Source organism: Schistocerca cancellata, chromosome 2 (genome assembly GCF_023864275.1).
Source record: "Schistocerca cancellata isolate TAMUIC-IGC-003103 chromosome 2, iqSchCanc2.1, whole genome shotgun sequence".
Taxonomy (NCBI): Eukaryota; Metazoa; Arthropoda; class Insecta; order Orthoptera; family Acrididae; genus Schistocerca; species Schistocerca cancellata.
Genome location: NC_064627.1, coordinates 592533729 through 592546331, shown reverse-complemented (window position 1 = coordinate 592546331; position 12603 = coordinate 592533729). Strand labels below are relative to the sequence as shown.

General features: G+C 42.0%; 1 protein-coding gene across 9 annotated transcripts in view; it reads right to left on the bottom strand.

Moving 5' to 3' along the window:
- LOC126162229 (zinc finger CCCH domain-containing protein 13-like) overlaps positions 1 to 12603 on the bottom strand; it is a 260877-nt gene that overhangs the window by 112652 nt on the left and 135622 nt on the right. For all 9 annotated transcript variants that reach the window (XM_049918590.1, XM_049918593.1, XM_049918591.1 and 6 more), the window contains exon 9: positions 8416 to 9873. In XM_049918590.1, the coding sequence (XP_049774547.1) occupies positions 8416 to 9873 (1458 nt within the window). The remainder of the gene's footprint in view (positions 1 to 8415; positions 9874 to 12603) is intronic.

Sequence of the window (12603 nt, the reverse complement as noted above, 5' to 3'; positions counted from 1 at the left end):
TTCACGAGTACCCTTTCTTAGCATATGAGAATGTAATAATTATGTACTATTGTTCGTGTCATGTAAGGCGGCGGCCCAAGTTTCAGCCGTTCTGCGCATCCCCCTTCACTAGCCACTGGCGGCCAATAATATTCATTCTCTTTCTGAGCAGCTAGCACAGAGTTACAGCTAGAGAGCGAGAATCTCGTTCCTACATGCTGCACCGCTGCTGCACTTCGCGACAGCCAAAGATAACATACAGTGAATTGCTTGTGTATGAGGCAATAGACAATGAGGCAACGACAACATCCCACCTGTAGCATGGGCACAGCCTGTGTGGCATGTTGAAAAGCTTCAGAAAGAAGAATCTGACAGGAAAGTGATGAGGGATATAAGCCTTGAACCTATCATCGTAAATTTTGTCTGGAAACAGACTCAAATAGAAGTGATGATGGTATTACGATGTAGACTTTGGAACAAAGTAATACTATTTCTTAGTTTTAAAGACTTGTGGTTTAAAAAATGTGTTTGTCAACATATCAGTTGCATACATAATAATGATAACTTCCTGGCCTTTTTGATTAGGACTTTGCATCCTTTTAATTATGCAGACTATAATGTTCAACACATTGGCCAAGGAGAAGTTAACTACTCCCACCATGTTGTAAACTTCTGTCATTTTCAAGACACGAACTGGAGAAGGCCCTAAAATGACAGTAACTGTTACTTGTTGAGATATCTGTGGTTTTTGATGTTATCAGTCAGATATCCTGGAGTTATCCGCAGATGATGGTTAATTGTTTGCTTGTTCAATGGTTAATAAATGCCGTCTCTCACTGTAATAATATCGAACATGCTAGTTCCCATTCATAATGCCCATTAACAATAAAAAAATGACAACTTACTGACCATTTTTACAATAGTCTTTTACATTAGTCTTTTCTACCACTAATTCTTTTTTACATGCAGTGATTACACTCAACTATCATCAAACACACACACACACACACACACACACACACACACACAAATGGCTCTGAGCACTATGGGACTTAACGTCTGAGGACATCACACACATCCATGCCCGGGGCAGGATTCAAACCATAGCGGTCGCGCAGTTCCAGACTGAAGCGCCTAGAACCACTCGGCCACACCGGCTGGCGCGCGCGCACGCACACACACACACACACACACACACACACACACACACACACACACACACCTTACACATTTTTAAAAATTCTACTGATCAGAAGCAGTTGTCAAGCAAATATAATGATTTCAGTTTGTGCTTGAAGATAATTCTGTTGTGAATTAAATTTTTACTTATAATGCAGTTCAAATCGCAATAAATGGTAATTATTGCAAGCAGTTTCAATGTTGTTTTGAGAAAAATTGAACTTCACGTCTTCACAAAGCTTTGTCTGCTGTTCTCGCCTCCTGACATCACGCAGAGTAAATCTGTGGGGCAATGGACGTGAATTAATATTTCTCTCATGACGACTGATCACAATTGGTTTTAATATTTATTATTTCCCTCATAGATTTGAATATATAATACAATGTACACAAGCCTGACTGTTATCCACAGCAGTGCAGTTCGGCAACAAAGACTTTGTCTGCCTGTTCTCTGCTGCTGTGCATGCGCAGTTCGCAGCCCCCCACGCTTCCTTTCTGCTCCGCCTCTATGTGTGGAATCGTCGACCTAGGTGACGCGGGCTTTAGTCTTAAGCAAATTGTCTTTGTATGAACATTTATGCTGCCAAGAATAATTTTATCATTTAAAGACTGTTTGAGAAACAATAATTGCACACAATTTATAGACACATAGCAAGGTGAGTCATCTGGCATGTATACTCCAGAAGCAAAATGAGAAACTTTCAAATGGGCCCACAAAATGTGATTTCAATGGTACGGATAAATAGATGACACAAGTACAACAGCATTAGCTGTACGTTCCTCCTCAGAAAAGGAAAATGTTTTTGGTGAATGAAGAAAATGAGCCAACAATATCATCTACGAGGGTTGCCCAGAAAGTAATGCACCACATTTTTTTCTCCCCCAAAAACAAGGCTATGAACACGAAATGTTGCGTATGTATTATTTGAAGTCTCCTGTGCAAGCACGCCAAGTTTTCGTCACTTCTGACATAGTGTAGCTGCAAGACAGATTCAAAATGGCAGAGAAAGAAACTGTGGGGAATATTCAAAGACACTTGTGCAAAGTCTATGGAGAATCTGCTGTCAACAGAGGTACAGTTAGTCACTGCGCACAGAGGGTGAGGTCATCAGAAGGTGGTTTGGCATCCACGATTTGCAGCGGTCGGGGAGACCATCCACTGCTGTCACACCTGAGATGTTGCAGCGAGCTGATGTTGTCCTTCGCGAGGACAGACACATTATGACTCGGTAGTTGACACTGCATCTGTCAATCACCAACAGAAGTGTGGGCGCAATTATCTGCACTCTTGGGTATTCAAAAGGGTGTGCAAGATGGGTCCTGAGGTGTCTTAACAGTGGATCACAAATCGCACATAAAAAACATTTGTCTCGATTTGTTGCAACATTTTGAAGCTGAGGGGAAGGCCTTCTTGTCTCAGATTGTGACAGATGATGAAACCTTTGTTTACCATTTTTAGCCCCCAAACAAAACGACAGTCGATGGAATGGCGCCATTCCCATTCCCTACAGAAGAAAAAATTCCAACCAACTGCTTCCACCAGAAAAGTCATGGTCACCATTTTCTGGGACTGTGAAGGTGATCCTCACTGATGTGATGCCAGGAGGTGGTACCATTAATTCAGAAGCATATGTCAACGCACAAACAAAACTCGAGATGTGCTTCCAGCAACTTTGGCACCACAGCAACCCAGGAGATGTTTTGCTGTAACATGATAACATTCAGCCCCACACAAGTCTAAGGATTGCTGAAAACATTGCAAAACAGGGTTGGACAGTGTTACCCCAATCACTCTGCAGCCCTGACCTAGCACCCTCAGACTTCCACTTGTTTGGGCCTTTAAAGGATGCCATTCTTGGAAGACATTTTGAGGATGATGAGGAGGTGATTCACACAGTGAAGCACTGGCTCTGCCACCAGGACAAGGATTGGTACCAACAGCACACACGCCCTTGTTTCACAGTGGAGGAAGGCCATAGAATGGGATGGGGATTACATGGAAAAATAGGGTGTGTAGATGAAACACCATTCTTTCTTGTGTTTAATTCTCATTATATTCAGTACAGAATTGTTGAAGAAAAAAAAATGCAGTGCATTACTTTCTGGGCAACCCTCGTACTTCCAGGCAGTTTAAAACTATGTATTTTGACTATTTTGACACTACTGTGAATGGCTACCAATGCAGGCAAAGCATGAAAATGAAAAGAATACACTGGTCCAAGGAATGACTGAAATTTAGGGATAAATATATCCATGAAAACTACCTTAAGGAAATATTACACTCAGGATGTGATGATTACATCACTTTTCTCTGAATGGGCAGTCACAGTTTTAATAACGTGTTAAAACCGAGCGAGGCAGTACAGTGGTTAGCACACTGGACTCGCATTCGGGAGAACGACAGTTCAATCACACGTCCGGCCATCGCGATTTAGGTTTTCCATGATTTCCCTAAATCGCTCCAGGCAAATATCGGGATGGTTCCTTTGAAAAGACACAGCCAACTCCTTCCCCATCCTTCCCTAATCCGATGAGACCAATGGCCTCTCTGTTTGCTCTCCTCCCCAAACAACCCAACTTGTTATAATTACTTTGCACTCACATTAAAAGAAAACACAGTTATGAGAAAATCTACTCGGTCCTCTAATGGAAGGTCATTAAAGGAACATATAGATCATCTGTGAAAGAACCTGTGAGCTCTGAATTTTTTATTATTTTATTGCACTCCCACTTGTATATTATGTGTAAAATACTGATTCTCTTCAATAGCTGTGAAAGACGCAACACCTCTACTATTTTGGTAATAGCCAATGGTCTTTTGTTTTTATTTTCAATTGTAGATTCAACAATTGTGGAAACTCACAATACAGTGAGATAATTTGTACAGGGCTATTACAAATGATTGAAGCGATTTCATAAATTCACTGTAGCTCCATACATTGACATATGGTCACAACACACTACAGATACGTAGAAAAACTCATAAAGTTTTGTTCGGCTGAAGCCACACTTCACGTTTCTGCCGCCAGAGCGCTCGAGAGCGCAGTGAGACAAAATGGCGACAGGAGCCGAGAAAGCGTATGTCGTGCTTGAAATGCACTCACATCAGTCGTCATAACAGTGCAACGACACTTCAGGACGAAGTTCAACAAAGATCCACCAACTGCTAACTCCATTCGGAGATTGTATGCGCAGTTTAAAGCTTCTGGATGCCTCTGTAAGGGGAAATCAACGGGTCGGCCTGCAGTGAGCGAAGAAACGGCTGAACACGTGTATCTGGACATGCTGGAAAACTGGCTCATGCCACAACTGGAGACCGACAGCGCCGACTTCATCTTTCAACAGGATGTTGCTCCACCGCACTTCCATCATGATGTTCCGCATTTCTTAAACAGGAGATTTGAAAACCGATGGGTCGGTCGTGGTGGAGATCATGATCAGCAATTCACGTCATGGCCTCCACGCTCTCCTGACTTAACCCCGTGCGATTTATTTCTGTGGGGTTATGTGAAAGATTCAGTGTTTAAACCTCCTCTACCAAGAAACGTGCCAGAACTGCGAGCTCGCATCAACGATGCTTTCGAACTCATTGATGGGGACATGCTGCGCCGAGTGCGGGAGGAACTTGATTATCGGCTTGATGTCTGCCGAATCAGTAAAGGGGCACATATCGAACATTTGTGAATGCCCAAAAAAACTTTTTGAGTTTCTGTATGTGTGTGCACAGCATTGTTAAAATATCTCAAATAATAAAGTTATTGTAGAGCTGTGAAATCGCTTCAATCATTTGTAATAACCCTGTAATAAAAATTCCCTCTCTCCAAGCTTTTTTATCTGAGGAGGATTTGTAGGTGGCACCCATGATGCACTGAGAGTTGCTCGACGATTCTATAATAGGAGGTTGTTAGAAAGAAGCAGTGCCAATTATCTTATTCCTTCATTATTTAATAAAATGCCTACAAAAACTAAATATCAGTTATCTTTCATCATTTTAAGAGTAAACGTATTCAAAGAAAATTCTTTTTCAGTTATTAGCTAGGCACTAGTGTTGATGATGGAGAAGGAAAAAGAGGGGGAGGAGATGTACTAGCTAACACCTGGTTTCATTCAGGAGTAATGGTCTCAGAAAGGTTGGGAACCACTGGCACAGAGACTCAGGGCAGAATGCTTAAGCCTAAACTGCTGTGAACATTCCCTGAGGCAATTTGTAGGTACTGGATTATCTATGTGCAAAGGCAAAATAAACTTGAAGGTAATCTTATTTGTTTAATGTGTCTTTTAAAAAAGGAGAGGGAGGGAGGGAGGGAGGGAGGAGGGAGGGGGGTGGGGGGAGGAAGGGAGGGGGGAGGGAGGGAGAGGGGGAGGGGGAGAGAGAGAGAGAGAGAGAGAGAGAGAGAGAGAGAGAGAGAGAGAGAGATTGAAGTTATTATTGCCACATGAAACATGGAGAGATACTCCGTCTCCAGGAATTCCTGTACATGTGACACTTGTTCTACATGTAAAGCAAGTTCAAGGGAAAGAAACAAAAAGATTAAAAGCCAGACTGGACAAACTAAAGAAAACTAAGCAATGTTTGCTACACCTTACATGTGGCCATAATAAAGAGCATGTTTTACAACGAAAAAGGCATCAAAACAAAATTTAAAGTGGAACATCAAGTATCGATTTGTGACAACAGCTTTCACTTTATATATTTACAGACTGCCCAAGTGAGATTATTAGGACCAACCAGTAAACTGACACTTGCTATTTTTAATACAGAAAGCCAATCATGTTTCATCAACCACTAGATTATAGAGACCTAAGAACTGAATGTCACTGAAAACATAACTTTTGCAATAGCAACCACTGAATCAGCCCTCAGTTCATCCTCTGCATGAAGAAGGGTCCACTTCAACATGATACGGTGATAGAATAACACTCAAGTAACAGTTACAGCCTTTGAATGTTCTAATGAAGTCACTCATCAAACAACAATGTAGCAACTTGTGCTACAGTGAGGAACTAAGGCTAGCGAATCCATGAGAAGTGCTGGAAGACCTTCCTACTGAAACACTTAGTGGGATCTATTACTAATGGAAGATTCTTTCAAGTGACCAATCAAAACCTCATGCTGAGTTGCAGACTGGCACAACACTTGGCTCTTGGCCACAGTCTGGCAGCTTTTCTGAAGTGTGCAGATGGGAATTGCCCTTAAAACACATTCTCCACTCCCGAAATCATCCAGGCCTCAACCAACAGTAACCTACTGTCCCCACACCCTCCACTCAACGGTTCCCATCCCTTCTGTACTATTACCTCCTCCCAATTCATGTCTCCTCAGTCTCACTGTGTGCCGCTCTCAGCCCCCCCCCCCCCCCCCCCGCCTCCCCAAGTTTTTCCCCTTCTCTGCTCCTCTCCTTTCCCATTTCCCACTCCCCGCATCCCACTTCCCACTCCCAATTTCCCTCCCTCCCCCACAGCCTCCCGATGCTGTGCCTGGCAGCCTTGTCCTTGTCCTGTCCCCATCTAGTTCCTGTGAGCTCTCCAAGGCTGCAATGACTTTCCTCCTCCTTCCCCAACTCACTTCAGATTGCTGCTTCTGCTCAGCATGACACAGTTGCATTCTGGCCAGAGTTAGTGGTGACGTATGCATGAGGTGTGCGTGATTGTGTGTGTGTGTGTGTGTGTGTGTGTGTGTGTGTGTTTTCCTTTCTGAAGAAGGCTTTGACAGAAAGCTCAGTGTGTAATAGTCTTTTTGTTGTGCTGGTTGCAACTCAATGTTACAGTGAGTAGCAATCTATCTTATTTATAATATTGTTGGTATTTCAGCCTGGACTTCCCATTATTCAATTAAATTTTCAGTTTTATTATATTTGTTCTTCTACCAACAATTTTTTGCCATATACTCACTGGGAAGAGAATAGGCACCACTAATGAATGCACACCGATCCATTTCATTCAAAGTGATCTTAAAAAGATATCTGACAATATGATAGACAGTTAATGGGATTTCGAAACAACCGGTATAAGTAAGACTCAGGAAAGCTTACAGTCCCATAAAAACAAAACCTAAAATCATATATTTCAATATACATACTGTACCAAGAATGAAAAAAAGAGGTGCAAGTCAGCCAAGGAAGAAAGATGTTATTTTCTCAAGATTAAATTTCAGTCACTGTTAATAGACAAGTCAACATTCAATGACGACTTTGCAGCCAGCCTACATTGCAGCCTGACAACCTTACATTGCCTTTTATTCAAATACGCAAAACATTCTCAAAGTGGACGATACAATCGAACATTGTGAACTAACAAATTTAAACATGGTGGAGGCAGTAAGAAATATAGATGGTACTGACCAGAAACAGACAATGAAAATCCTAGATATATGATGGAAGAAGATTAATTTACACAAAGCAGGTAGTGAGGTACACGTGTTCTGTAGCACCACTGAGAGAATATGAGGAGCCATTCTATATGTGATGGCCATTGTAGAAAATAAATACTCAGTAATTGGAAGCTCCCATATAGACAAACAGAGCTTGTGGATCATTTTAATAGGGATAGAAGCAGCAATAAACTCATGATTTCTTGTCCAGAATGGAAAGTCTGCCATGGTATCGAAACTGTTCCATTACCTAAGTGTTGGTAAACTGACAATCATTCTCTCCAGTCCTGAATCTAAAAGAAGAAAGGCTCTCGAAAAAGATTAAATATCCTTCACTACCAAGAAATGACCATGAGGTAAGAGGATACCCATCATGACAAAGACCTCAAGATGGAGGAGGAGTCTTATTACAAGAGAAGATCAAATCTGGCCACTATCGGAGGAAAGCCATAGCATAAGGGGTACAACATAGCAGAGATGACAATATCTAATGCAATGTGCTGCAGCAACTGAGATGTTGAGGATTTGTTGAATAATACAGCTAGTCAAACCTTCTAAGACAAACCAAAGTGGGAACGATGATGGGGGTTGCAGACAAGGAGCAGATTACATTATCAACAATCAGCTGATCAATTTGTAGGCCATACGGCTAGTTGCACAGAACATACTGCAATGCCAGAGAGAAGATACATCGTGTAAGTGAACACTGTGTTGAAATCTGGTGTTTCTGAACAACAAGCATTAATCTTCTTTCTTAACGTTGCTAATACTGATTTTAGTAAATAAACACAAAGGTAAATGAAAACATTACAAGGTGCTTTAAAATCACAAAAGCTACTGCAACACAAAACTCTAAATATTCTTTAAGGCTTTAAGATCATACTAACCTCTTCGATTATCAAAAGGACTATCATAGCCCTTATCATCAGCAGAAACCTGTCGTCTGTTATCTGCATCACGACCACGTGCTGGTAGTGCATAATCTCTTTCAACAAGACTATCTCGAGTGTCAATGAGCCCTGAACGTTCAAATCCAACACCACCTCTATCGTGGTCCCCTCTATCAAAGCTGCTAACTCTGTCCCTATCAGCAGACCTGTCAAAAGTACGGTCCCGATCTCTATCTCTGTCTCGGTCTCGGTCTCTGTCCCGATCTCGATCCCGATCCCGATCCCTGTCACGGTCACGGTCGCGGTCACGGTCACGCTCCACGACACGATCCCGATCCCGATCTCGTTCACTTCTACTGTCAGAACCACGAGAGAGTCCTCTCTCAGCAGCAATACGTGCCAGAGCTCGATCTGAACCCCTATCGCGATCTCTTTCACGATCACGATCTCTATCGCGTTCTCTGTCTGATCCCCGATCACGATCTCTGTCACGATCTCTTTCACGATCTCGGTCCTTGTCTCTGTCACGATCTCGATCTCGGTCCCTGTCTCTCTCCCTATCACGATCACGTTCTCTGTCCTTGTCACGATCTCGATCTCGGTCTCGATCTCTATCCCTTTCTCGGTCTCTGTCTCTATCCCTGTCCCTATCTCTGTCCCTGTCTCTATCCCTATCCCTATCCCTATCTCTGTCCCTGTCCCTGTCCCGGTCCTTATCTCTATCAGAACCACGAAGAGAATTACGGTCACGATCCCTGTCCCTCTCACGATCTCTATCCCTCTCCCTATCTCGATCGAGTCCACTTCTGTCTAAGCCACCTCTTTCTGAGCCATTCCTATCTAATCCACCTCTATCTAAACCACCTCTATCTAAACCACCTCTATCTAATATACCTCTATCTACTCCACTCCTATCCAAACCGGTTCTGTCTAGAACAGTCCTATCCAGGCCCCCTCTATCCAGGCCCCCTCTATCCAGACCACTTCGGTCCAATCCGAGACTACCGAGGCCTCCTCCTAGGCCACCGATGCCTTTGTCTAGACTCTTACTACTTTCCAAATTAGCACTCAGTAATGTTGTTGCTTTTGCACCAAGCCCTCCAAGATTAGGATGCTGTGTTGCTAATGACAACAGCGATGGTAATTCACGCTCATATTCACGTGCTTTATTGAGACCTTTGTCACGTTCCTTTTCTCTTTCACGATCTCGCCTTTCTCGCTCACGGTCACGCTCTCTATCACGTTCACGATCCCTCTCCCTTTCACGATCTCTATCACGGTCATGGTCTCTGACAGTTTCATCACGGTCCTTTCTTGAATCTCTGTCACGATCGCGACCAATTCTGAGATCACTACCATCACGACTGGTGTCCTTATTGTCACGATCCCTCAAGTCTCTTGAATCACGTGTATCTCTAACGCGAATCCTGTCCCTTTCATTATCGTGCTCTCGACCTGAAAAGAAAAGCAGAAATGTAATTACAAATGGGATCATACAAATAGATATGTTATTTCTACAAAATTGTTGATTTTATTGTAGAGAAATTTATATTAATGTACATTAGACTGGACTCAATACAAAATTTTCTTACAAACACTAGTTGACCTTTAGCATTTCTAAACAGAAGTCTCTAAAATCAGTCAATAACATGGCAATAATGTTTGTAATTGCATATTTGGCAAGTTCAATAGCTTTCCTAATTTCATGCTGCATATATCTAAATTAAATTGCCTTCTGGAATGGTCAAGCGACGCAGCACAGAGTTAGAATTTGCTTACACAGATTATTTCACATTATAAAAAAAGAGATGTATCAATTGCAACATCATAGGCAATATGGTATGTAATATGACAAATGACGCAATTTGCGATACAACACTGACATGTATCTCCATACATATTTTGATTTTTGGCAGCAATGAGCTATGCTGCACCATATTTGATGTGACACTATAGGCACACTATGGAACTATGGCTCAAATTTCTGTTTTGTAAGTTGTTAATGAGTAAGTTGCAATCACATTTTAAGTTAACATTGCATTAAGAGTTATTTTCACCCAGTGACAGAGTTATCTATACACTGAGGTGACAAAAGTCATAGGACACCACCTAATATCGCAATGGATCTCCTTTTGTGCAGCATGTTGCAGCAACTCTATGTGGAATGGACTCAACAAGTCACTGGAAGTCCTCTACAGAAATACTGAGTCATGCTGCCACTATAGAATTGTGAAAGTGTTCCCGGAGCAGGATTTTGTGCAAGAACTGACCCCTCGATTATGTCCTAAAAATGTTTGAGGGGATCATTTCAGGTGAGATGAGTGGCCAAACCGTCTGATCGAACTGTCCAGAATGTTCTTCAACTCAATCACAAAAAATTGTGGCCCGATGTCATGGCACATTGTCATTCGTAAAAATTCCATCACTGTTTGGGGACGTGAAGTCTGTGAATGGCTGAAAATGATCTCAGTTGGTTCAGTTGGGCCAGAGGACCCTGTCCATTCCATGTAAACAGAGCCCACACTATAAGGAGCCATCATCTGCTCAAACAATGCCTCGTTGATGTCTCGAGTCCACGGCTTCATGGGGTCTGCATCACACTCGAACCCTACCATAAGCTCTTTCAAACTGAAATTGGGGTTCATCTGAGCAGACCACTGTTTTCACGTCATCTTGGGTCTAACTGATATGGTCACAAGCCCAGGAGAGGTTCTGCAGGCACTGTGCTGTTAGCAAAGGCACTCATGTCGGTCATCTGCTGCCATAGCCCAGTAACACCAAATTTCGTCACACTGTCCTGAAGGATACATTTGTCAAATGCCCTGCACAGTGATTTCTGCAGTTATTTTACAAAGTGTTGGGTGTCTGTTAGCATTGTCGACTCTGAACAACTGCTGCTGCTCTCGGTTGTTAAGTGAAGGCCGTTGGCCACTGTGTTGTCTGTGTTGAGAGGCAGTGCTTGAAATTTGGTATTCTCAGCACACTCTTGACACTGTGGATCTTGGAATACTGAATTCCCTAATGATTTCTGAAATGGTATTTCCCATGTGTCTAGCTCTAACTACCATTCTGCATTCAAAATCTATTAATTCCCATCATGTGTTGTCTGTGTTGAGAGGCAGTGCTTGAAATTTGGTATTCTCAGCACACTCTTGACACTGTGGATCTTGGAATACTGAATTCCCTAATGATTTCTGAAATGGTATTTCCCATGTGTCTAGCTCTAACTACCATTCTGCATTCAAAATCTATTAATTCCCATCATGTGGCCACAATCATGTCGGTGAACATTTCACATGAACCACCTGAGAACAAATGATAGCTCTGCCAATACACTGCTCTTCTCTATCTTGTGTATGTGATACTACCACCAGCAATATATGTGCATGTTGTTACCCCATGATATTTGTCAACTCAGTTAATGCACTGTCTGTGTCAATTTTTGTTTTCTGTGCTAATAGTTTCATTCAGGAAACTTTCTGTAACTGTTTTTGATAACATGTTGTCAAAGAAATGGAGTATATTCCGGCGAGCAACAAACACGAAATTGATTTTTTCTGTTGATGTAATTAAAGCATACTGTGTTCTAGGTGTTACCAACTTGAAGACAAATTTACTGCAAAAGTGTTTGAACCTGTCAAAGAAGATATGCATCAGCAGTAAGAAATGGGGATGCAATGGCTAATTATTTCATGAGACTGGTATTTAAGTTCCTTGGCAGGACAGCAAAATCTGAGGTCTTACAAAAGGCAGAATATGAGCTGGCATGTGCATTTCTCTTTCCATGCACAATTTTGTTAATTTCATTTTTCCATCTTGCTTGTTACTATGGGTAGTTGGATCTGTAAATTCTTCTGAAACATAATAAATCAAACTAATCTTATACTGATGACTCTTCCTCACATTATCTAGCAATCTGTTTTAGAGCAGTAATTACTGAATGTGGTTTCTTTAATGTTTTATTTTTATAGCTGTAAGTATCACTATTTCTAATAACCTACTTGTCCAAGGCAAAATGTGGTTTAATTTATGTGATGCAAAGGAATCGATGCCATTATAACTACTTGCTCATTAACGAGTGTGGGAATAGCATCCTTTATCACACTGTGAGAAATTATAATGCATGCTTTGCTGTTTATCACTCCAGTGGGCCAGTGGGAATAGGAGTGTTGCATGGATATGCAT